The sequence below is a fragment of the Python bivittatus genome, unplaced genomic scaffold (assembly GCF_059951505.1).
Source record: "Python bivittatus isolate LINGU-HERP-01145 unplaced genomic scaffold, Pbiv_v1 ctg000780_np1212, whole genome shotgun sequence".
In the NCBI taxonomy this organism is placed as follows: domain Eukaryota; kingdom Metazoa; phylum Chordata; class Lepidosauria; order Squamata; family Pythonidae; genus Python; species Python bivittatus.
The window spans coordinates 481741-509233 of record NW_028277108.1 but is presented as its reverse complement, the minus strand read 5'-3'; the positions used below and the strand labels follow the sequence as shown (position 1 = coordinate 509233).

The window sequence follows — 27493 nt, the reverse complement described above, 5'->3', positions numbered from 1 at the left end:
GTACAGAGCAAGCAACAATATGTGCCTGCTTTCATGCTTTCCTTGCATCATTCTCATGAGCCCCTCTGGGGCCTCTATTAGAAGAAGAATGCTGGCTAGATGGTCTGATCCAGTGCATTTTTCTGAAGGCTTGCAATAACTGATTTGTGTCACCTATAGAGCCAGGTGATTTTCAGATATTGTCGATCTGATGATGGCTTCTTTTATAGTATGCAGAAAGCTGAAACAAGGTGACCCTTCATCACAGGCTGCACAGAAGCTTTAGCATAGCTTTGGGCCATCATATCAGCTGAACCTCAACTTGATAATCTTATTGTCTCTCTGCAAAAATAAGTCATTATCAGAAGAGCAATTCTCCCTCACGGCCCGCAGGGCCTTTACTGTTGATATTGCTCTTTGTCTTTCTGTATATTGAGGCCATAAAACAAGATTCATTTTAAAGAAAAGATTTAGGTTAACAGTATCAGTGATGTAATTCTGTTACTAGCACAATGTGGAGAATGAAATTTGAAACTTACCACCATATCTCTTCCGCTTCCTAGAAAATATCCGAATCTTAAATTAGAAAGGACATCATATTTTTGTTCTGATGGAAACAATCTCTTCTGACATGTTAAATAAATGCATGAACCTGTTGAAGAGCTAGACAACAATGAGCTATTCATATGCAACCAATGTATTTGGTGAATGTGTCATTTAGAATTACAGCTGAATATACCAGAATTAAATTTTATGTAAGGCCGAGAATAAGAACAGGAAAAGAAGTATTCTGACCAAAGATATGATTGATGGACACAAATGGTTGTTGCTCACATAAGTAAAATAAAATGTCTCATGTTTCTATAACGAATGATAATACCAAGGATGAAAGTGATTCTCAGAAGGGAATGGTTATTGGTAAGACCTAGATCTAATGTTAGTTATGGCATGTCTGTCCAGCTGAAAAAGTCTCCTTGCAAACTGAGAAGGTTCTGCAGTAAATTGCCTTGATTTCTTTTGGGGGTTTTGTTTTTCATTCATTCATTCATTCATTCATTCATTCATTCATTCATTCATTCATTCATTCATTCATACATACATACATACATACATACATACATATTATCATCTGGCTGATGCATTATGATCTAGTAGTCAAGTTCTTTAGTCACTGAAAAGAGTTTTAGGTCACATATGACTCATACAAGTCCTCAATCACAGAATGCAATAAGGTTGAAGAGATAGATTCCTGAAGTCCATAGGGTATGTATGTAATGAGATCAAGGGAAGATAAATGATTTGGATGGGTTAGGATGGAACACTTTCTTTTATACTTATGTATTCCAGTATTATTTTTCTTTTTTATTTTCCCATCCTTTAAAGAAAATATCCACCTCAATTTGTATTTTATTCCTTTTGACCATGGAAGTCTGCTACCCCACCAGCATTAAGTTGCCAATATGACTTGGCATCTCCGTTGGTATTCATGAGGTACCACTTTATTTTTATTTAGATTCTTTTAAATAGGAAGCCATCATAATGCTGCAAATTTCACCCCAGTTTCAAGCATAAGCTTTATTTTTTGTATATCTTCCAGATACAGCGTCGGAAAATAAACATCATAGGTAGCTGATACCAAGCGCTATGTTTAACAGGCTATTCTTCTGCTCAGAAAAGAAGAGGAACAGAGGTGACTGTGAATATCTCGGGAGGCTAAAGAATTAATTAAATATCAAATCTTAACAGTTTTGCTCTAGATAAATAGAGGTTTTGTGACTGGCCACACCCATCCTGGCTGCCATTTTGTGAGAATACTTAGAACACACTTTCAAAATTCCACACGTACTCACTGGTTGCAAAAGGTTGAAGGAGTGATTTGGACTGTGACACGAACATTAAAGCATTAAATAATAAATAAAAACAGAGGCTGGATGTGTGTTAAGAGGAACCCAACCCAATCCTCTGCTACTTCTAAAAACTTACACAATTTAGTGTTTTTCAAAGTTGGCAACATCAAGATATGTGGACTTCAACTTCCAGAATTCCTCAGCCATCACGTTGGCTGGGGAATTCTGGGAGTTGAAGTCCACACAACTTGAAATTGCCAAGTTTGAAAAACACTGAGTTAAACTGTGTGCTTCAAAACAAGCAAAACTTTTAATCTTGAGTCCAGATTGGCAGACTAGTACCAAGAACTAGTTTACAGTTTCCAAATGGGCTGTTGCAAGAGCAGAGAGCACAAAGCCGCTGATCCAAACTTGGTGTCCTCCTGATGTGCCAGAACCATGCTGGCTGGGAATTCTAGGATTTGTAATACCAACACCTCTGGAAGATGCCAACACTGAAAAGACTAGCAAAAATACCAAATACTACCCCCCCCTTTTTTTCTGTAACAGTGTTTAGTCCTGCAAAGTCTTTACTGTTGTCCAATATTGCAAACTGATTTAAAATATGCGCTTGTCATGTTTAGAATCGGAAAGAGAAACACATTACATTAATGCATACAAATAAAATAAGAATTTGTATTCCTCTGAAGAGATGTATGGCTAATGGTTAAAATCGGGCGCATTTAAAGATAATATTCAACAATGTTTACCTTAACATATTCACATTTTTTTCCTCATACTTCCCAAGCCTACCCTTTGTATTTATAAAACAAACGATATGCTTTGTCTGTCATAAGCATGTTTAGTGTACTTCTTTCATGCAGTTCATAGATAGGATTGCATTGTGGAGATGATACGCCATGGAGGTTCAGCCTTTTCTTGAATCCTATTTTATTTTGAGAGCTGCTTCATGTGTTAATTTCTGTGCTTGTTGCCACGTTCTTCTGAACAAAGAATGAATGAACACGTAGCACTCTGGACACCCCACTGCTTATAGAAATTGGTAATTTTGGAAGGGGAAAATCATGGCTAGAGGAGCATGTGAACTAATGGAATCCTAAAATTGCTTCTGCCATTATTCAATATTAAGCGGTTTTTAATGTAGAGCAAAGCTTGTAGAAATACTATAGCGATAGGGGATGAAGAAAGAGCCACTGCTGGCAATCCTAGGCAAAATTCCAAGAGGACAGCTTTTAGTGTGATGGAAATACCTCTTAGAGAAGTTTGAAAACAAGTACATATGAAATACAAATCCTGCTAGAATGTGTGAGCAGATGCCCAAAATGATGAGGCAGTGGGCAGATATCAAAACTTCCTGTGAGCCTCTACTGCGGATCAGTTCAGAACTAGAGATCTAGAATTTCCTGATTTTAAGGAACGGCATGGCAAAAGTCCTGGGCCAGCCCAATCTTTTCTTCTTTCTTCTTCCTTGCGTTTTTCCTATTTGCCCAGATGCTAAAGAAACTTAACCCAGCATTAAGCTACGAAAGTAAACTAGCACCCCTCAAAGCCAAAATATATAGCTCAAAAAGTTTCTTACAACATAGTAAGTCTTCCTGTATACAGTATTTTTTCTCTCGCTCTTATTCTTTCTTCTGGAAAAGAAATGACATTCCCGTCCTTGTGTATGTGTATCTCAAACAACATATGTATTGTGACTATGCCATTCTGAATTAACTTTCTCAGATCTTGATTTTTCAAAACAGATATGGTACTAATATTTCAAGAACATAAACTAAATGAATTCACATGTAAATACAATACAGGAACTAATTGAGAAGCTCATTGTGGACATTAAAAAATAAGAAATGCTGGGTGCTGCATGATAGGGAATTCACCTCCTAATCCAGGATCTTCACCGCATCCATACCCAGAGCAAGCAGGCTTGAGAAAAACCTTTTGCCATCTACAGTGGCAGACTAGCAAAACCCAAACCAACCATAACTGCAGAATGCCATGGACTCTGAATCCCAGACTAAAAATCTTTGTATATAGGCCTGGGATGAAAGCTTTATTCAAGTCTAATCACTGCATGTGAGAAAAATGACTCTAAGCATGCTATTTGTGTGGATGTGGTTGTGTGCGTGTTACTTAAAATTTGAGGTTTTAGGACAAAATGTGAAGGGTTTTTTGGGGGGGGAGGTGCTTTCCTTCGAGTCAGTTTTTGACTCCTGGTGACTGCCTGGAGAAGTCCTTGCAGTTTTCCTGGCCTGGTTTTCAGAACCGGTTTGCCCTTGCCTGCTTCCTAGGGCTGAGAGACAGGGACTGGCCCAAGGTCACCCAGCTGGCTTTGAGCCTAAGGCAGGACTAGAACTTGTGGTCTCCCGGTTTCTAGCCTGGAGCCTTGACCACTACACCAAACTAGCATATTACAATAGAATATTTATATGTATCTGTGTGTATGTATGTAGGTAAGATTGTGTTAGAGAGAGATGGAAGGAAGATGCTAGTGGTGGCCTCAGACTTTAGCTCTTTTTGCCTTCTCCTCACCTTTTTCAAGGATACCTGCTCCCCCCTCCTCCAATTTCCTGAATCTTGATCTACTGAACTATGTAGCAACTTCAAGGGAGTAGCTTTCCCCAGTTCAGCCTGGAGGTTACCAGCGATTAAACGTGGGACTGACGTTCCAGACTTGTTCCCCATCATGAGAACCCTTCCTGAAGAATATGTTCGTGCTGCCAGATTTCGGGGAACTAGTCACTTCTGCTGCTAAGAAGCCCTCTCTCCTTTCAAGAAAATGTTAATTCCACCTAAGGACAGATTTCTGTATAGGGTAGGATAACATTTTCCCCCTTGAAGTCTAACCAAATGTTTCTTTTACAATCAGAAAATTTTACTTCAAGGCTCAGGGTTTTACAACTCGTCTCTCATGAGAGGTAAACTGTAATTTGAAATTTGTGAAATTTATAATTGAGGCAATAATCAGTGCCTTGTGAAACCTAAAGTTGCATGGGCAGATGGTGATAATTTATTACATTTATTTGCCACAACTTTTGCATGACGAACTTTCTTCTTCTTCCTCTCAAGAGTTCCTAAACATTTGCCAGCAAGCAGATTTTGCGGACACATAAGAGGCTCAGTGAGGTTAGGAAATTGGTCTGTTGCTGGTTCTGCCAACATAATTCAATAGTCTGATTGGATTTCAATTCTGCAGTGCTGTATGTATGAACAGAGTATGTAACGAATTTTTCTTATCCTTCAGTAAAAGATAGAATCATGCAAATTGCTAGATTCATTTGGAAGATGGAGCTTAGGAAGAATTAAGCCCTGCTCCTGCTTCTGAACAATTCAATTTGTGTTGTGTTTATCCAGAACTTGCATATGGTAGTCCCAGCTGCTAGATGAGGCAAAGTAAGCAATTTCTGATTCAATTACATGTACAGAAACCCTGAAGTTAAATAGAATTCCATATCTGATTCCAAGACCGGCAAAGTGGATAAAACAAATAAACTATGCCAATAACCAGGGGAAAAAACACTGAATGTAAGTTTTTAGATATGAGAGAGAGAGAGAGAGAGAGAGAGAGAGAGAGAAGCACAAAATGATTTTGGGTCACATTTCATGTTAGAAAACATTTTTTAATTTATTTAATATCATAATTTCCTACTCTGTATTATATTGTATATTTTCTAAAAAAAAATGCAAACAGATTATTGCATAACATGACTTCCAAATTAGCCCAGAAAGATTTGCTAACTTCAGACACAATATGAAAGGTGTATCAATACTGAACATTAGTCTTCAGGAAAGGCTTACGCCAAAGGTTTTTGTGGAAAGCAGCACCCATTTCATTATCTTTCTTTTGTTTTCTTAGACAGAACAACATTGGCAAGGGAAAGACAAGCTGGAGAAATTTTGTGGGTGTGTTTCTGCAGTGTGACTATTTTACCTGTATCTCAGTCTGTGTGAACTACTTTGCATAATTCTAAGGATCTTGTAGGACATAGCTAATACAGAATATTCTAAATATCACCAAGATACAGAAATGTGGCTTTGAACAGCATCTCTATATGTCTACATAGTTTCACTGATGTTGTGGAAAACGGTAATGTATCCATGAAAAAATGATGATAAAAATTAGGAAATATATTATACTCACAATGCAAAATACTGTATTTTAGTTCTGAGACAGTTCAAGCATATACAGCAGATACATAATAAAGCTCAGGGATTTTTTTTTATCATCTAAAAGAAGCAATCATGAAAAGATGAAATTCAGTTCATATCTCAACACCTACTTAGTGCATTCTGCTGTGTTCACTTTTGAAAGACACACATAAGAACAGTGTGTGTAAACACACACACACAACGGTTACGTTATTTGCTGTAATTTACAATATATATATATACATATATATATGCGTGTGTGTGTGTGTTTGAATTTTATAAAAATACAGAAAAGAAAAAGTTAATTCCTTGCACTCAGATACTGAGCATTAACCCTTTGAGTACTTAATTCCCACCTGCAAAGACTGCAGAACACATTCATCTGACACACATTATCATAACATCCCACTAAAAATCATCTGCTTATGTACAGTGTGAGGAAAAAGATTCTTACCTATCATAAATGATGGGATTTAGAATGTGCTGATAATAACACAGATAATGAACTGAGCTCTCTTAAGTTTGTGGGGGGAAAGCCCGTCTACTGTGAAGCAAGGGTTCTTCCCAAGAAACAAATTGTGAAGGTTAATTGCATGTGTGGTAGGTAAGTTTATCAATTGGCTTCTAATGGCCATATAACACTGAGTGTGCTTCAGGGATAACTGCAGGGAGGGGGTCAAAAAAGTCAAGATGGGGCCACAACTATGTGATCAAAGCTGGCCCCCCTTTTCACAACACATGCAAAAAGGGGACAGGGCTTCAAAGGCGTGGTGGCCACCACTAGCTTGACTTTTTTGATCCCTTCCCTGGCTTGTTTGTTTCTTTAAATGTGAAATTATGGCCTATTTTTCATCACAGCTCCCTTTGAGCTGTATGGTTCTATTCACATTATGTCACCAGTTTAAAACTGTACTGTACTTTATTTTAAATTTTAAAGAGCAACTGTAATTCTCTTATTCATGTTTATTGGTGCATTGTGTTCAGATATTCATAGATAGAATTTCCTCCCCCGCTAAAAAAAAACAAAAAACCTTTTTGCCCAAAGTTCATGGACAGAAAATATTGTTGGCCCTAGAGATTACCAGATCTGAACAGAATAAATCAGCGAAAAGCCCTGCTCCCAAGGGTCAAACTTGCATGGAAATATAAAGACAATCCCAATTTTGCTTTGGCAATGGATTGAAAGGTGTGACAAAGAGGGTGGTTTCACCCTAAATACAGAATAATTAAAACATCTGCTCTTAAGTGATATTTTGTTGCAGTGAAGTCCTATATGTATTTCCTTAGCAATAAGGGCCAGGGTGTTTCTTGGACCCATTCTCTGGAAAGAGTGCTTAAAATGGCTGTCAAAGTCACAGAGCTTTTATTAGCTACTCCTGCACCGGACCGGACTGTTATAATGATGATCCTCGCATAACACTGCAGGTAACAGTTCTCCCTCCAATCTGGAAACACAGTCAGGAAACATTCCAATTGAAGTCAAGCCCTTTCAGCGTTTAAAAAATGCAAGCAGGTACATACGTTACGTCTTTCTCACTGAAATTAATGCATTTTCAAAGTGCTTAACTAGGGCTGCCTGTGCGTGCTCTTAAGCGAATAACTGTAGTCCTCAAAGAGTTAATGGAAAAGCTTTACTTCGCCTTGATCAATGGTGATGGGGCTAGTTGCGGATTAATTCCCAAAGGCGAAGGTACCGAAGAGTGAAACTCGCTGAGACAGCTGCTAGAGACATACACAGTGCCACATTCAATGGGGCATGCTTTGCAGAGACATTAGAGTGCACCCTTATCAAAGCAATCATTTAACCTCATACAAAGGATTGTGCCACTTAAAGTAGTGCAGAAGGTATTTTTTTCTTTTTCTTTTTTTCATAGAGTCAAAATGCTCTAGATTAATACCAACATGGATAGTCACAGCCTTTTACAATAGGTGGTTTTTTCTTTGTACATATGTAACATCAGAAAACAACAAATGGCGTTATCCTGACAGATGCCATGCAGAAATTAAAAGATATTATTAATAACAATAATCTTAACGACAACAACAACAAAAAGAAATACAACCAGTACAGCACTGGGGATGTTAACATGGGATTTTACCTAGTGTTTCCTTCCAAAGAGAAAGAAGACAAGAACGGTGACATACACTACATGGTGTTACACGCCATATGCTACAGAAGATCTTTAGAGGCAGTATCACTTTTATAGGTCTAAAAAGCTATGTTAGGCTGGTTATAAAATCCTTTCTCTTTCTGCTGATTTCAAAAATTAATAAAACACCATTTTGTTGCAAAAATAATCAAGGAAAGGCTATGATGCTGATATGTGTAGAAAAGTGTCTGATGCCAATACAGATTAAAAAAAATAAAATAAAAGGAAAACGATACCACGTTATGTCATAGTAACAAAAGCCTCATATTCTGCTTTCTAGGTTTACGTTTTAGTTCTTCCTTGAACCTGTTCTATCATTCTTTTAAAAATAATTTCAAGACTGCTCCTGCTTTTTAAAAGCCTCTTCTTATTCAGAAAAAAATAGGTTGAAAACCTGTACAGTTATCTCATGTGCTACACGAACATGTAGAATCTTACTCAGTTTAGAAGGAAAACAAAGATCAACAGTACAAACCTACTTAGGTCTACTCAGAAGTAAGCCCACTGAATTTAACTGGGCTTACTCCCAAATTGCTGTATATAGGTTTGCAGTCTAAGATGCTCTGAGCTGCAAGAGGAGAAATGTGGCCTACCAACTACACAGTAGTTTCATTCTTCCAAGGCCCTGTTTTGATATTTCCTGTACTATCTGAACTGTAGATCATGGCTTCATGCAAGCTTCCCTTTAGAATTCCATTGTGGCTGGTTGTGCTAAATGGCAAGGAGTGTGTCCGTGGATGCATCTCAAAATGAGCTGCATGAGGGCCTGTCTCAGTTTCTGGGACTTTAGCACAACTATAGATCACAGTACTTGCATCGCTACTTTCAGGCTGACTGATAGTTGGATAGGGACTGTTTTTTGCACAACATGGCCGCCTGTGGCCTGAGTGGCTGTCATGAGTACTATGTGGACTGTCTGTATGTGAACTGTGTATGCTGCCATCAATGCTTGAAGGAATATGGTAAGCATACTCCCTTTCTCCTGCAGATCGATGTCGGCTAAAGTATCGTGGCTTAGTTCTGCTTTTCAAACATCTGTGAATGTGCATGTTGGGTCTGAAAGTCCCTTCGTTGTGTACATGAATGTGACCTTCATCTTCCAGGAGCTGATCACAGTGCATTTTTGCACAACATGGTGTGACCGGTGAAAGGCAGTTGACATGGTTCTGAACAGCCTGTAGATTAGTGAGTTTGCAGTGACTAACAGCCGGGTGATTAAAAACGGCAGATTTCGTTGGGCACGGTGAATCTTGAAGGCATGAGGCATGAGCTTGGCTTTCACCATTGACATTGACTTTTGGACGGACATTCACTTGCACCGAGTATGTGTTTCTTCGAGATGGGCAACAGGACCACCAACAGTGCCACACATCATCTCGCTTTGCACAGTGATGGATGAGGATGAAGAGCCCTAAGGTGACACAAAATGCTCCGTAGAGGCAGCTAAATATCATATCCAAGAAATGTCCTTGAGAAACAGCAAGGGCACCAAAAGTCCATGTGGCAGTAAACAGAAACAAAGTGAATGCAGCAGCTCGAAGCTGAGCCTTGAATGAGTGCTCATTTTCCAACAAGGATGAAGACATCATTGAACAGGTTGCCTGGGAAACTGATCCAATGTCTGTCATGTGACTATGGCCAAGTTCAGGACTTGCCAACCTCTGCTGATCTTCCATCCTTTCCTTTAATTCATATTTGCGTTCTGGGTGACGCCTCAATTGCACATATGTGCAGAAGAAGTAAATGCATGTGATCAGAACAATGAATGCAAGTGGTCCATAAAATGCACCAAGACTTGGCTCCCATGACATCCAACAACTACAAATAAGGGGTAGGGTGAACGATGGAATAGAGTTTAAAAAAAGAAAAGGAATCAAATTAATAATATTGAAGACAAATTACCTGCTAAGGCAAAATAAATAAATAAATTTGCAATAAATTGTAAATTGTTTAGAAGAAGAAATCATCTTTATTGTTTATTATTTACTTATGAAATCAATTTAAAACATGCTCTCTACCCTAATGGGAGCTACGGAGGTATAGTGCAGGTAATTAACCCATATCTATTTTTTATCCATTGCACAGCTTTTACAAATGGCATTTCAAATACTATTTTTGAGAGGATCTCGGCCTGTTGCATAGCTCCCCCAGTGAGCCTCTGTGGCTGAAGTGGATGTGAAACTGGTCTCCCTGTTTCTCCACATCACATTGGCTGTCGTATCATACAGGAAAATAAGTTTTCATTAAAGCTCTCTAGATACCAAATGCAGTACTCTCATGGTTTTGAAACACATCTCATAAAATTACTTTGTGGTGTATTGTCAGATCTAAGCACGCACACAGAAAAAAACTGAATATGTTTAGGGCAGTGTTTCTCAACCTTGGCAACTTTAAGATAGGTGGACTTCAACTCCCAGAATTCCCCAGCCAGCATGGCTGGCTGGGGAATTCTGGGAGTTGAAGTCCACCTATCTTAAAGTTGCCAAGGTTGAGAAACACTGGTTTAGGGACTCACCATTCATAAGTATCTGATACAAACTCCAATGATTAAAAAAAATGGTGAAATCTGCATTGCAGCATCACAACACTAACCCTGGCCTTTCACACTTGGCTCCTGACATTGAACCCAGGTATGGAAGTCATGTGGCTTACACTGCGACACACATTTTGTCATTTGCCCTCCCCCCTTTGCCTCTCCCTGTAGATGTCTACATTCCCACTTGAATTCTCTTCTTGACTCCCATCAACAGAAAGATGGGAAATGGGGCTTGTTCAGAGCCACTAGTATGGTGAAGGGATTTTTTTTTTCAGTGTTATTGCCTAAACCTCTCTTTATCCTTTTGTGTTGGCAGGTGGAAGAGTGTGATGGAATGGAATTATGAAGGCCAGGCTCAGGGAGAAAAACATTTTCCTAACTCGCCGGAGGATCGTGGGAGATACAAGAGGATGAGACTGGCACCTCCCTGAGGAATTCAAATGTTGTGACTGGCATTACTTGGGAACTGGGGTTTCAGTCTGGGAAGATTCTTGCTAGAGGTTGTAGCTAATAAACATTGCTGGACTGAATTTGCATTGTCTCTTGGAGTTCCTTGGGCTAGGCCTGACATCAGTCTTCCCAGACTGAAACCCCAGTTCCCAAGTCAGCCAGCCACAACATTGTGAATTCCTCGGGGAGGTGCCAGTCTCATCCTCTTGTATCTCCCACGCTCCTCCGGCGAGCTAAGAAAATGTTTTTCTCCCTGAGCCTGGCCTTCATAATTCCATTCCATCACAAGGTGGCAGACTCTTCTCAGCTAATGTGAAGGAGGGGGGCAATTAACATGCTAGGGCTAGGAAGAACAGAAGTCTGCATTCACCAACCCAGTGCCCAGAGCTGAATAAACAAATTTTATTCAGCGAATAATGAATTTAAATAATTCTCTAAATGTCTCCACCAGGGGAAGGATGGTGAGCTAGCCTTGCATGGACCTTTTCAGTGGTAGCCCCCCTGGCTTTAAGATACCCTCCCTAGTTAGGTACCCCTGAAACAATCCTGATTTTCATTACAATGCTGGGCAAAGATATTCTTCTTTTAAGAGCCAGGCCTAATAATTCATATGCTGCTGTGATATTATTTTCTTCCTTACTGCTGGTGTGCTGGTTATGCATATTGCTTAGTTTGATTCCAGGCACCCTGAGTATATATTCTTTTTTTTTTCCCCCCCAAATATCCTGAGCAGTCACTTGCAGATGCTCTGCTTTCCAGGCACTAGGATGAACAAAGGGAAAAACTCTAAGCTAATTCAGTAGATGCTAAAATATACCTTTCAGGTTGTGCAATGCAGCCTTATTTGAATTTTCTCTCTTTCTGCTTCTCATTAACCAGAGATCTCAAACACATAAAATATTAACTGTTTCCTCTGACTGAAAAAAACAAACAAACAAAACCACAGACAACCCCTATGTATCCTTAAAACCTTTCAAGATCTGCAGAGTATATAACAAGCAAAAGTGGAGCGATAGCCAACAGAACTGTCCCCTTCTTTGGGTGCTGCTATCTTCAAAAGGTTCTTCATCACAGGCCACTTCAAATATTACTTCCATAAAAAACACACTGAAGTTGGTACATCTACATTTGTATGTTGTCGTGTTATGAAAAATGAATAAGGCGTACAACCCACTGTGCTGTGACTTAGTCTGCATCTCTCTCCCCTAAGCAATTTTACCACTCTACCTGCTTCCCGGTTTTCTACTCACATTGTGATATCTGGTATTGATTGCCTGTGATTAAAGTGATTAAACTAAAGTAGCTCAAGCTCTGTAAAAGTGCTGGAAGGAAAGTCTCCCACAAATTTATGAACATAAATAATCAGATCTTTTAACACCCTGTTGATTATAAGTGATTGTCTAATCACACGTGATGGAATAAATAGGTTTTAATAGGACAGAATTTCCAGAGGAGCTTTGCTGTCTTTAGAGGAATCTGATAGAGCTCTTCAATTCTCTGATGTATTTCTCAAATGATATTTCCTAAAAGTATTTGCATCAAGGAAAAATACAATTTGCTTTACTGCCTCCACTTTTCTACAAATACAGGAACATTGAATCTACCAGGGTATTAAATGAAGGGCTTTCCTTAAAGGCTTTAGAAATACTACAATATGTAACAATATATTAATACCTCTTTAGTACTCAATTAAATCAATGCATTTAGAAGAAATCAGTGGTTTACTAAATAGGTGTGTGTCCCCTGATGCATTCATGTATTCACTTTATAAACATTACAAACCATAATTCACCGGCAACATAGCCTGTGTGCGGTGTATAATATGGTTTACTGTTACAGGAAATAACAGTTGCATCATACATGGAAAATATAGGAATATACTTACAACTGAGCTCCTGCGTAACTTTTTATCCCATAATTATTTATGTTGGTTGCGGCGGTAATTCCACAGATAATAAAAGGAACTCCTCCACTAATCAGATAAAACCTGTTTCAAAGACAATTATTTGACAGGTCAATTATTTGAAAGCTTGGCATCAGATAAAGATTTTTAATGCTTGAAACAGTCTTTGAAAGCAGAATGTAGCTCAGTTCATTAATTTTAATCACCCATTAAATCTGGAAATGTTTTTAAAAATTGAAAACACAGTGTGATTATCTAGGAAGTAAAATGTTTACATTTAGAGACATATACAGTGGTACCTCTAGTTATGAACTTAATCCGTTCCATGACTCTGGTTGCAACTCGAGTTGGTCTCAAGTCGAGGTAAAGTTTCCCATAAGGTTCAATGTAAATATGGTTAATCCGTTCCGCCCTCCGAATTTGGTCGCACCATGAGGCAAATTTCCCCATAAGGTTCAATGTAAATACGGCTAATCCGCCCTTCAAATATGGTCGCATCCCGAGGTAAATTTCCCCCATAAGGTTCAATGTAAATATGGCTAAACAGTTCTGAAACATATGCATTTTATTTTTAAACCTCAAAAACATGAAAAAAGTACAGTACAGCACAGTATGAAGAGGGAGAATGGGGTGGGGAGGCAGTTATTGTTTGGAGGGAGAGTCCCCCTCCAAAGGGACATCGGGGAGATCTCCTTCAGGGGTTTCCTCTCTTCTTTGCCTCTTAGCTGCAGGCTCAGTTCTGGGGAAAAACCTGTCTAAAGTCAGTTGCCAGCCTGCATTTTCTTTGGAGCCATGCTGACAAGCACACCCAACACCTTCCAAACGCCACAAAACACACCACAAGCCTCACCGAACGTCTCCTTGCTACCGCGATTTCGCCCACAGGAAGCCGTGACCGCATGGCAGCAGGGAAAATGGCCGCGGATCCGGTTCGTAACTCGAGGTGGAGTTTGCAACCCGAGGTAAATTTTTGGGGCCGGAGCTGGTCGTATCTCGAAAAATTCGTAAGGAGGGGTGTTCGTAACTAGAGGTACCACTGTAGTTCACAATCTCAGTATGAAATGTTACTCAAAACTGGGGGCATTCAATAAAAAACGTATTTTCATTTATCTAGGGATGCAACCCCCACAATAAAAAAACAAAAACCAACAATCCAGCCTTAAATATGAAAGGATTTGAACAAAAAGGGATTACTGTTGACAGTGAAGATTTTTTTGTTGAAATACAGATCATAAAATAATTTTATTATGAAAAATTAACCAAACCGAAATTTCAAGCAGAACTGCCATAGGTATAAATATATTATTATCTAACTTTAATAATAATATTAAACAGTATAACATGATGAAAGCCCTATTAAACTAAACCAGCCTCCTTTGTTAATTTGGCAGCTTCTTCTCTAATACCTCTGTTTATCAGGAGTTCCACTCTGCAACCTTAGTATCCCACCAATATCTTGATCTTAGGGAAACAGAAAAAAACAGCCTAGCACTTGAGCTAATGTCACAAAAAAAATATCAAACACAGGCTTTGAATAAGCTATTGTTTTGTTTTATGTTGAATGAAACCAAAGTTCTAGATTGCTATCTTACTTGATTATGGAATTAATGTTTAAGAACCCAAGATGACGAATCTGAACCCATCAGCTTCCAGTCTTGAATTTTCCTTTGTGAATATTAGTACATATTTTGATAGCAGATATGGGAACCAGTGCTCTAAACAACATTGTTCTACCCCACAGAGATGTAGAGAACAAGAAGAGGAGGACAGATCGCCAAACTAATAAATCACTTCTACAGAGATGCTAGACCCAGAAGTGTTCAAGCAGTCCAAGGATCCAAAGCAATTAATACTGTACTAGATAAAGATGGAGCAGGCTAGAAGAGTGATCACAATGAAGGGCAAGGTTGCTATACTGTATATACACAGTTCATGATCAGAGATTCTGCATAAGATAAGAATGTTGCCTCCAGCCACTGTCTCAGCCTCTGATACTGCTGCTAAAACTCTTTGCAGCTGGCTGTCCCAGGCTCACTTGGTGTTCATTGTGGTTCTGACTCCTGAGGAGGCTGTATCTCTCAGCCTTTTCTTCCTAAAATGTCCTTAAGTGGTATTGTGAAAGGAAAATTAGAACAGGATCTCCAAGCTACCCAGGATGGGAGGCCCAGAAGAGGAATCATTGCTTGAGAGCAGATACCATATGAAATATATAGCAGAGTTGCTGTGCCCAGAAGGGACTGTAGAAAATGCACTGTGTGCCTATATAAAGATCTGCTGGATTACACGCTGGATTACTCATTATGTTGACATAAACTAAATATTATTTATGTTGTATAAAAGTTCATAATCATTAAGCAGCTTTACAGTTTACATGTAGGTAGATAGTGAAATACAGAATATTGACATTACTTGCTTCTTGGAACCAAATCCATCCTAGTGTATGCAATGTGTATTAGTAACTGTTATAATTAAACAGTGAATCATTGTCAGGCCCTATCATTAAGCTGAACCAGTTTCCTAGGAAATATCTTTTTTTAATAAAAACACTCATTCTAGTGTAATTTCCCCAAACTCAACACAGTACAGAACAGTGATTGAAAAAGGAGTACAGATGCTCTAGAGAGGTGGTTCTCAATCTAACACCTGAACAGCCATTGAAGAAACAAAAGGTCCACCTATTCCATGAAGGACAATTCTAGGTTACATACATTTTGCTATAAGAATTAATTAAAAAATGCATCTCCTCCTCAGCAACTCTAACCTTTCTTATTAGTTTTATTATTACTGAAAAGGTTTTCCCCCTCTAGTCCAAATGGCCACTCCATGGAACCCACTTCCCCAGCCAATGAACAGAAACACTCTCCAATAAAGGGCTGCATCAGAGAAGCTTTGGTGACATTACTCACCAAAGCTTCTTGCTTTCTTCATTTCAAGTGTCTGCAACATAGCAAAAGTGTGAAAAGATGCAATTTGCCAGTTTGGGGCAAAAGAAAAGGATTGATGGCAAGAATTTTCAGGCAGTGGTAGTGATGAGAAGAAGGAAAGCTGCTGCTAATTCAGGTCAGACATCACATTTTTCTCAAGGCTTCCCCAGGTGATTCATCACCCATTTTCCTCTCTGCATTGTGAGATCTTTGTTCCCTTAGAAGAACCAAGAAAAAAATACAACAGTGGAAGGAGAAGTTGAGGGGAAAACCTTTTCCCTTGCTTATTGCCAAGCGAGATAGGTCTCATCAAGTACGTGAGGAGAAGGGGAAATGACTCACCTGGACAAGTAAGTGGTAAACTGAAAGGCAAGAAAGTCAGAGAAGGAGATCACAGGAGGGAGCATGGCAAAGAATCCTCGGTTGTCAATGCTGTAGAATTCAGGTAGCAGCACTTTTCCTGCCAAGCTCAAATGAGTCAGAGTGCAGAAGAACTGGAGGCCACCAGATTGACATGTCATGCTTACACTTGGATACGGGGAATGGTGGACAGTTGATTTGTGGTGATTGTTATGAAAAGCCCATGTCCCACACAGACTGTTTCTGACTCTCACCAGGGTTATCCGTACCATCATTTGAGAAACAAGTTCTTTGGTTGAAATTACACACTACTATTTTGGCATCTGCTGAATTATTACACAGTGAATACATCTCAAGTCTTTGGGGAATAGCGGTACTATTGGATGTTAACTTTTCCAATGCAGAAACAATGGGGGCTCCTTGGTTCCCTTTCAAATATTACATTGGAATTGCAATTCATTACTTGCACATAGTTCTGTGAGCTAAAACAAAAGAAAAGGAGTGAAGTATTGATTTCAGACCAGACAATGGCAGACCTTGAACTGATAGGATTAACTTTTACTAGAAGCACAAGGTCTGACAGCTAGAGCTTGGATGAAAGAACTAAATATAAGATGATTGCTCAGAAGTAATTTTCTGGAATGCCAAATGATATAATGGGATTTTCATATAGAAATCAATGCATATAGACCAAACTATACATGTGTTGTTAGATGTTTATATACAAGGAGGGAAGCTTTGACATTTCTTTGCCTCTTTTAATCTTCCCTTTTCTCATCTACATTCTTTGCGACAATCTTTTCTCTCTCCACATACTAGGTAATATGATCCCTCATCCTATTTTTTTGCCACAGTTATTCTCTTATATGCATTTGCTTTTTATCCACAGCCTCTTTCATTTCATCCTTCTATCAAACACCTTTTTTCATACTTCCATTAGAGTAACTCCACACACCTCTGTGGTACCTTTACAGTGGCAAATGGGAAATGAGACTGTGATCAATATTGTGCAAATAAAAATGCAAGACAGAGGAAAAACACAGACAAACAGTTCCACAGCACTGGAGCCCATGGCAATACATTTTTACTTTAAAAAAAATCCAAGATTCTGAACTAGAAAATTCAGGGTAATGTTTATGGAGACATTTAAAAAAAGATTTTGAAATATGTAAAGAGACCATGCATATAGCAATAGAAAACTGTTGACAAGGATTATTAACTGCCTAACAGAAAACCATTGGTACCTAAAATTGCCCCACCCTCCCAACACTTTAGAAAAAGCAAGAAAAAAAAGCCACACTTCACCATGTGACAAGGGGTAGAGAACTCAGAAACTGCCTTGGTGTATCACATCCATGAAGCAGATCTTTCACTAAATGTTTCCTGAGACAGATCTCTAATAGGTAGCCAATTTGCTACCATGGCTTCTGTTGACTGTAACGCCAATATCCAGCTGTAAAACTAGTAGTGGTAAAGCCAGTTTTTTGGACTGCTCTAATCTTGCCAACTCCAGCAAGACCTACATGATTGTATTCTTGCACTGTTTGTCCCTTGGCTCAGGGACAAAAAATGCCTCTATCCTTTCGTGCTGCTCCAGTCATTAGAAGGTGGGGCCAGTGCAAGTAGCAGACCATCATGTTCATAAATAGACTGTGCTGAACATCGTCCTCATTGCTTTGCAAACTGTTAAACACTACCATGCATTTCAAATATTTGAATGTTTGAATCTGCCAACTTGGCTGTATTTGCATAGCTGCTTTAGCTTAATCCACACTTAGCATATTGCAATTTTGAAGAGGGAGAGAAAAGAAATGAAGAGGGAGAGAAAAGAAAAAGAAATGGAGCATATAGTTGTCTTTAAAGGGGCTTGTATTGTTCTCTATCTCGTTCATTTGTTACTTCGAATGTGAATTTTGCCCAGCCTTCCTGGAGATCAAACCTGGAACCTTGTGCATACAAAACATGTACTCCAGCACTCAGTTATATAATGTTCACATAAAAACTCTTGTCCTTTTAATTTTCAATATCCCTTTGGATACTAGACTATCCTTAACTTTCCTCCATTCTAAATCCCGAAATTGGAAGCCCACACTTGGAAATCCTCTGGCTATGTTATTCCTCAAGTAACTTTACTTGGCTAACTGTATGTAGAAAAAGATAATAACTTAATAGCTCTCTGATCTCTTTGGATGCATATTTCAGTGAACGTTGCAGTTAAAAAAAAAAAAATTCAAACGAGTGCAAATGCACGGCAGCAACCCAGAACAGCAGAAAAAGGAAACAGACCACCTATACAATATCTTCCAACAAAGTGGATATCCACGCAATTTTATCAAAAAGTGCCTGACCACTCAACCAACTACAACACAACCAACACAAGCTATGACAAGGATAACACTGCCATACATCAGAAACGTCTCAGAAACAGCCAGCAGACTATTATAACCACATGGCATCTCTGTAGCACACAAACCAACTAAAGCCCTCCAAAATATCTTAAGTAAATCAAAGACCCAGTAGCCCAAGAATTAAAAACAGGAATCATCTACAACATACAGTGTAAGGACTGCAACAACCGCTATATAGGACAGACAGGCAGAAGGCTGGCAGAGTGCGTCCATGAACACCAACTAGCAGTCAGAAGACACGATGAAAACTCCTTAATCTCACAACACACGGACAGACATAACCATAGTTTCAACTAGGAAACTGTCAGCATCTTAGACCAAGCTAAATCCAAAAATGCGAGGGAATTCCTGGAAGCCTGGTATTCAGACAAGGTTAGCCATCAACAGGCACATAGAAATAAACAACATCTACACAGTATTCAAAAGAGACAATAAAAAGGAAACAAAAGACCAGAATATCTCCTCACCAGCAATCATCACCCAGATAAGCAGAGATTAACATCAAGATTATCACCAGACATACAATCAAGCAGTAAACAATACCCTAATCAAGGAACTACCAGGAAAAACACCAACACAGGCAGGGCAAGCCACTGTATATAAACAGAGAGCAAACCCCACTCCATTCTAGCACTGAAGATGTTACCTAGCCAGGTAACAAAACGTTTGTAAGAAAACAACCAAGTTCAGAGAACTCCAAGGACTCCATTAAAAAAAAAATGCAATCCTATAAGCTAACAGATACCTTAGAGCTACCAGAACATTAGATATAAAAGAAGAGAAGCAATCATTTTACAGAACCAGATGCTTTTATTCACATGTGACATTTTAGATGGATTGCCTGTGGGTTACTTGGACTCAATGATCATCCTTAGATTCATCAACCGAAGACATGCATTTTCACTAAGCTGCAGGTACCACTTCATTGTTTTAAATGGAGACAGCAAGACATTTAACAGAGTATCCCAGAGAGGGCTTGGGGAGTGCCTAAGGGTTTTATTTGCCTTATAGCAGATGGAGGCAAGAAGAAATCTAGCCTAAATGTCACATTCAAATATAAAATTGGGTGCTTCCAACAACATAGAACAATGTAGCCATTTTGGCATTATTACAGTCATAAACAGCTATTTGAAAGATGAGAACATATTGTTCAGACAGTTTATTATCAAAAACTAGAGGCTTGAAGCCAACGTTGGTCAGTACAAATGAGCGTAAAAATATGAGCAAATGCAAACTCCTTTCTGTTCTTCTTATTACACATAGCCAGATCACGCTGCTGAAGTGAGAGAAGCTACTTCTGGTAAAATTATCTCTTCTGCCAGTCCCATGAGCTTTCATTCTCTGGCTCTCGTTTTCAACATTTCCAAAGCTTGCTTACCTGTCCCCTGGTATTTTTCTATATGGGGATCTTTTCTAAAAAGTGGATGAAATCACACAAGAATATATTTATTCGCTGCTCTGTTTCCAAAACTCCAAGCAGCTTGGTCATCTCACTTGAAAGCTCATGAGATCTTAAACAAGAATGCATAAAATGTGTAAGATCATTTCATTTTAAAAATGTTTATTGTTTAATTCAGGGGGTCTATTATAAATACTGTATTTCTAAACTCTATTCTAACGATACACACTCCATCCTATCCTTGGGTTCTGTTAGAAGTTTTGCCCCAATTCAACTTTTTTTTAGCTCTTCTGCTTTTCAAGTTCCCTATATAGCATAACTTTAGTTCCTTCTTTTTCAGTCACTGTATTTTTAATTTTTTCATTACCATGATTCCTTAAGATATCTTCTTTATCTTTTTTTTTTTTTTTTTTGCTAATTTCAGGTAGAATGAGAGGTAGAAGCTGAGGCTCTTGGATAATGTAGAGATGTAAGTCAGAGCACCTTTAAGTTCCTCCTACATGTTCTTGCATGGTGATGTGCTGATAGTTGTGAGATCCTCTTGGAGATACAGCAACTTATATGCCTTGCACTTATTCTAATCAATCTCTCTTGCCTATAGGAATTTTCCAAGGACCTTACTACTGTAGTATGACATCTGCCTATAGTTGACGTGTTCTCGTATTTTCTGTTATTGATTGCCCTCTGTTCCAAATTGGATCTCTCTAGACAGAATGTCTGGTATAAAATCATCCTTTTGTTCCAAATAGTATGGTTTGTTTCTAGGCACAATTTAAGAACATGCTTCTTGTTTTTAAGAGTTAAATTCTCTGGGAACTGGGTATCTTAAGGATTATATTTCTCCACATGGCCCTATCAGTATTCCCCATCCAACATTTGGTAACATGTTCAGGATTACTTCACCATTGAAATATGTAGGTCATTTTTTGGCTGTGGTGCTTAATTAGCAAAATGCCCCCCTTTTTTAATTCCACAGGGAAGCTATTATTTTACTCTTTTGCTAAGATTAGAAAACCTAATGCCAACACATGTCATTAAGACTTTTTCACCTCCTTGTAATTGAAATAATGCCTTCCTTAGCTTCAGCACCAAACATTTTTGACATCCCATTAAAAATCAGCTTTATCGCAATGCTTTTGTAGGCTAAGAGCTTATTTTGTGTCTGATTATTATTATCCCAATTGCTCTTCTTTGATCTGTTATTCTAGATATGTTAGCATAATTATTTTTTGCTCTTTTATGCTGCAGTTTTTATAGGTTCTATTATTTGTAATATTTTTACATTTTATAATTCATTTTTCTCTCTTGGATAGTAAACTACTCTGGTTTCTTCTGAAAAAAAATCAGAGTATACAAAAAGCATTTACAGTACATCTTGCTCAATACTGCATGGGCTCACAGCCAGAGGAAGCAAGGCATAGGTTCAGTCTAAGGAAAGGCAGAAGAAAAATACCAAGGAATGAAAAGAAGAAAGTGCATGATCAATAGTAGCAACTAATAAAATGTCTCCCACTTTAAGAAATCAAGCTCTTTGTTAGAGTCAGCACATAGGTCTTTCATCTTTTTGGAAATTAAGCAGTCCACCTTGTTTTACATTCTGATGCTAATCAAACATATGATTGATTTCAAAATGAATATTTCTTTTTACTTCCCTCTGAATATTAGATGAAATTGAAGGGGAAATAATGATAATACTATTTAATTTTTTCAGAATTCAAAATCTTTAATATTCCAATTCAAGCAATCCCCCCATCTCCATTATATTATTTCTTCATCGTCTGCAAGCAATCCTCCCAATCACCCCAAATTATATCTATGGAAATTCTCTTGCTACTGGGAACAACTACAGAACACTGAAGGAACTGATAGGAAATGTGGTGCCTCAATATTTACCCAAACATTTCTTCTTGTTGTCAGTGCTCAGAGGTAAACAACAAGAATTAATTCTGACAACCTTAATACACTATCTACTCCTATGAACATTTTAGATGGTTTGCCAGGGAATGTAATATAGACTATTTTCCCCAGCCAAACAAACAGAGCCTGAACAGAAATGTTGATTTAGAAACTTTCCCTCAGGGGTCAGAAATACTACTGCTCTTGTGTTCCATTAGATCCATAGCTGTTTCAGCAGATTTTCAATTACTTTGGTCCAATCAACAAAATCCAGTGGGTATAACACAAGATATTAGAGAGGGTAAAGCTTGTATGACCACTGGCTCTCCTTGATTAAATGAAAAATGCAATTTAGCTTTTTTTTTTTTTTTTAAAAAAACCCTCTACTATATATGCTGAGTGGTAGGGGTAAATAATATGACATGGAATATATAAAATAGAAGGGAAAATCTTTCCAAACATTTGCACCACCCCACCTTGGAATATTACTGAATCTATGGTGGGATCTCTTCCAACAATCAAATGTATCATTTCCAGGAGGATTCCAGTCCACTAAGTCAACAGGCCCTTCAACCTGTTTTTACTGTAAGGTCAGAAGACTTTCCCTATCAGTCTACGCAGAAAAGATGGCACCTTCAGTTATCCTGAAACTTGTTAGAGCACCCCATATAACACAAAACAGCGAAGGACAGAATGAAGCAAATATCTATTGGTTTAATACTAGGGAGACATCAGGGAAGGAAAATCCAATTCAGTCAGGGTTATTAAAGTGAATTTCAGAGCAAACGAAGCCAAAAGCTATAAGTGATTTGACACTTCTTTTCATTTCTCTTTTTAGCTTTTTTGAAAATGTTAGATGTGAATGGGATTTAGCAGTTATGTTAAATCTAACTACATTCTTGAGATCAACCATGCTTCTCTTACCCAAATGGAGATGGATACTTTCATCTGCTTTGCCCTTGTGTACTGTCTGCTATGCATGTTCGATCAGAACAAAAAAGAAAAGAAAAGAAATGGTTATACCGGCTTACTCTCAGCATTTTCCCTGAGTGTGACTCATATAGTTTTACCTTATTGGTTAGTTCTTTAAAATTATGCTCTAATGCTCCACATTTTATATATCTACTAGCTTACCCATGCATGAATTAAAAACATCTGGACTCCCAACTTGCTAAGATCTGTCAGTTAACTATTGCCTATTAACTATTTCTTTCCACTTATATTACTGTTGGGGATAATATTCAGACTCCCAGTAAGTATTCCAAAAAATAAATACTTGGGAGAAAATGGACATACTGTACTCTATATTAGATTTAGATGACTGTGACATTTCTTCTACCAAGCATGCCATTCTTCAGTTCTTTTTTTATTAATTCCTTCTTAAGAAAGGGTACCCAAGTATTATAATTTCTCTCAAATATCCATAGCCAAGCCAGTGCTTTATACACTTTTTCTCAAGTGTTTTTATTTTGGAAGGCTCCAGTTTTTATTAATATGTGCAAGGCATCAATTGTTATATGAACCTGCAAGCTATGGTATAGATTTATAAACCTGTTAAGTTATAAATTAATAACAGAGAAAATATTATACGATGAAAGACCAACAAAAGGTCACATTAATTGAAAAAGAGAATATTCAATAGTTGTTGCTATAAAGGTAACCCTCAATGGGATGTTATTGAGCAAAAAGCAGGAGACATAATAGGTAATACGTTAAGTAAAATGTAATGTTTCTCTGTGTTGCCACAAACCATAGCATAATCTCAGTGAGGGTTTTCTATTAAACTGTATCAATAAGTTATGATGTTGCTGGACTCAAACAAGATCCCTTGATAAAAACACCTTGCTGTGCCTTGATTCATGAGGATACATGCACAGAAAGGAAATACTCTGCATGAGTAAAATGTACATGCAGTAAATAGAGAGCTTCTCTACACGTGGTCATTCAATTCAATAAAAGAGCTACACAGAAATTGTGCAATATGACTGTATTTTTTTTAGAAAACCAGTGGCAAGGTCTGCTAAGGTAAAACAGCCAGTACTAATAATAATCCAGAATACTATGGGAGAAATGTGGCTGGATGGGATAATGGGATTAGACATAATAAATGATATAATAGGAATTTATGGGTTGGTAGTTATGTGATTTAAGCCAGACATACTGTATGTATGTAGGTAAGAACATAAATAGGGAAAAACTCCCTATTTTGCAGGGATGTAGGATTCAAAATGGAGAGAGAATAGGACCATGCTGCAGCTTTACCCATGCATCTCTCTAATCTCCATGTAGAAAGACTGAAGAGGAATGTGTTACATTTGTTTTAATATGAGTACAGTTCTCTCTGTGATAAAGCAGGGTACTGAATCAACTATACCATTGTATTTGTGTTCAAACAACTCCTGTATAGCTCCTGTTCAGACCTTCAACCTGAATGAAGTTTGGAGGGAGGCAAGGACAGGACTACATGTGTGCCTTGTTCTCTACCCATTTTGAGCTCTGCATGCATTCAGGACTTTTGTGTTCTCCTAATCCAACTATGCTTTCTCAGAATGCCAAGAAATCACAGAAATACCTCCTTGATTGAGTCCTCAGATCTGTTTCCCATGTCCCTATTTTTTCCAACTGGATTTACAAGCCTGCCAACTCTTCTTATTTCCCCACCTTGATCCCTTCTCCTGGAGTTATCCTACTGACTACAACTCTTATCAGTTGCTAGTCAGCTTCATATTCTCATATTTGCAGTTTTTATTCAGAAATTAGCAAAATCTATTAACTTGCAAAACTATATAAAAACCAGTAAATGAGAATCCCCATCTTTCTGGAACACAGAACAAACCTACAACTCTTTCCTTTATTGTATCATTAACCAATTTGGCCAAGAACTGTGACTTCAATGCAAAGAAAGACAGAATTAGCTGGTGGAAGATGACCAGCATTGCAAATGACAGAAGTGCTGAACTTCTGTCTCCTAACATCATGTCTATTGGCTAAATGTCCTTTGACATTTCAAATTTGGACCCCTGGAGATAGGAGCTCTTGAGCTGTATTCTCCTCAGTAACCTGATCCCTTTCATATCACTGGTTCCATGCTCCTTGTCTTCTCAGCAACACAGGCAATGCAGATGGTGAGAATGGATTGAGAAGCTGTGACATGCTAGCCGCTACTTTTCAAACGGTACTGGAGCTTAGTGGGTGTAATCATGCCAATGATTTTTAAGATTGTAAAAGCCTTAGCTGAGCTTCAAACTTGATAAAGTGTCAGCCCTTAGAGGTAGTCCATGCAAGAAGCACCAACCATGAGCACTACCTTTATTGCAAAGTTACAGTGAAAGAATCTTGCAAGTCTGAAAGGACATCTCTCCCTCCTCGCCTATACAGTCCAAGAAACTAGGGAAGGTCCCTTCTGAGTCATTTGCCACATCCCCATTGCTTCTGTGGGCTAAGCTGCCTCTTATCTGACTATTGCCTAGACTGCTGCTCCCCCCCCCCCCATCTCTCAAGGACATTCTCACAGACCATTACACAAAGAAAGTTATCTTCTTAGAGTTGTACATGACCTGTGAACTCTAGGTAATGTCATCTCTCTAAAACACCCTTAAATATAAATCATACCTCACTGGCTCCTCTCCTTTGACTAACTCTGGACAGAGAATCTTTCCTGTCCTCCCTGAGCTTAATTGGCATATGTGGTATTCATTCCTCTATATATTCCTCCTAATCCTAGAAGCCGCTTGAACTGAGAAATAACGACTGGCCCAAAGTCACCCAGTGAGCTTCCATGGCTGAATCTGCACTTGAATCTAGATCACTCCAGCCCAATCCAACACCCTCCCTACACCTCAGTGGTTCATCTACTCACCTGTCCAAATAGCCCATTCTATTGATAAGCTGCAAGGAAGTGTTCTGTGAGCCAAGCATCTTTAACAATTCATGTACTATAGAATATGTGTATGAGGCATAAATCATCATGTCCCATGAAGGCAAATAATTCATTACTGAGCTTGTATTTTAATTTAAAGTGTTAGGATTAAATGTTCATTTAAATGCTCATTTACATACATTTTGTTCAGCTCTAATAAGCTGGCTTGCAGGAAATTTCTATATACATATTTCAAGTACACTAAAGAAAATAGTCACAAGAGCTATACAGCTGTTAGGTAATAATATGGTATAAATTAATCCAATAAAGAGTTATAGAGTTTTTGAATCCTTGGAAGGAAAAATACTATGTTTGGGCAATGTATCATAATAACTCGAAAGGCTGCATTGCTTGTAATAATTCCGAAGAGAATAAACATTTATTGAAATCTTGATTTCAGACAACGCTACAGATGAAAGGTATTGAAGAAAAGCACATAAATATCAAACAGCTTTTTATGTTAAGCTGTTAGATTTCTTTTCCTGGGTACTGCCCTTTCAATGAGACTATTCTCAAATTGGACAAAATAATGAGTAACAGTCTACTCAATTAAAATAGAATAATGTTATTAATCCCATCTTTCAAACAGATTGTCTGAATCTTAGTATTAGCAGACCGTAGGCCATATATAGCATCACTTGTGTCAACAAGCAGTGGCCATTAGTGAAGGTATTCAACTACATCTACATTGAAAACTGCATCTGGCCAGCCTAGTGAGGCTATGATTTAAAAAAGCACACAAATGTGTATAAAGACACATATTTTCTTGAAAAGATGGTGAAATATTTTTTAGTTTCTCTTAACCAACTGGAAATTTGCCTAAGAAACCAACATAGGAAAGGCACATTGAATCTGGTATTTCAAGTTCTTTCAGAAAAGTTATTTTTTACTAGAAGGATTAATGAAATCATTCAGAATTTTTCTGTTGAGCAGAAAATTGTTGAGTAAGTTGCTTATGAAAAATAATAAAAAAGTATCAAAAGCAGATATATTCATAAGTTAATCTTGCTGAATCCTATGGGGTTTATTGTCAGATAGATGTACAGTATAAGGGCCCTGTCTCTTGGCTATATTGATAATTATTATTATAATTTTCTTGGCTGCTGTATATATTTATTTTTGTATTGTTTTCAATTGTTTTAATTGTTTTAGAATTGTTTGCTGCCTAGAGGCACTTGGTTGAGATGGTGGCTATAGAAATTAATCAATTAAATAATAAATAAAGGATTATTATTAATATCTTTTAAGGGCTCTCTACTATGTGTGTATCCTGAAAATATATTAGGGAGAGGTTAATGTCAAGAAGAATCCCTCAGCCATCCTGCATGTAATATTCCAACCAATGATGATGCTAAATATAATCTGTCTACTGTAGTACAAGAATTTACAAACTAAGGTATACAATTATCTTATAGCTCAATATCAAGCTGCATCTTGCACTGATAACATAAACGTTTACATTCAAAACCTAAGCAACAATTACATAAACATTTTTTAAAATGGAAAAGCCTTTTTAAAAACCCAGCTACTGCAGAATAATATTCATAGTTTCCCAGTGGTTACATTTTATGTAAGA

At 38.0% G+C, this 27493-nt stretch overlaps 1 protein-coding gene across 1 annotated transcript in view; it reads right to left on the bottom strand.

Annotated features, from left to right (window-relative positions):
- Positions 1–5420: 5420 nt before the first annotated feature.
- LOC103062782 (adhesion G protein-coupled receptor A3) overlaps positions 5421–27493 on the bottom strand; it is a 398539-nt gene continuing 376466 nt past the window's right edge. Inside the window, exons 18-19 of the mRNA XM_088128977.1 lie at positions 12994–13095; positions 5421–9940 (exon numbers count right to left, since the gene is read on the bottom strand). Of these exons, the coding sequence (XP_087985103.1) occupies positions 8719–9940; positions 12994–13095 (1324 nt within the window). The 3' untranslated portion in view covers positions 5421–8718. The remainder of the gene's footprint in view (positions 9941–12993; positions 13096–27493) is intronic.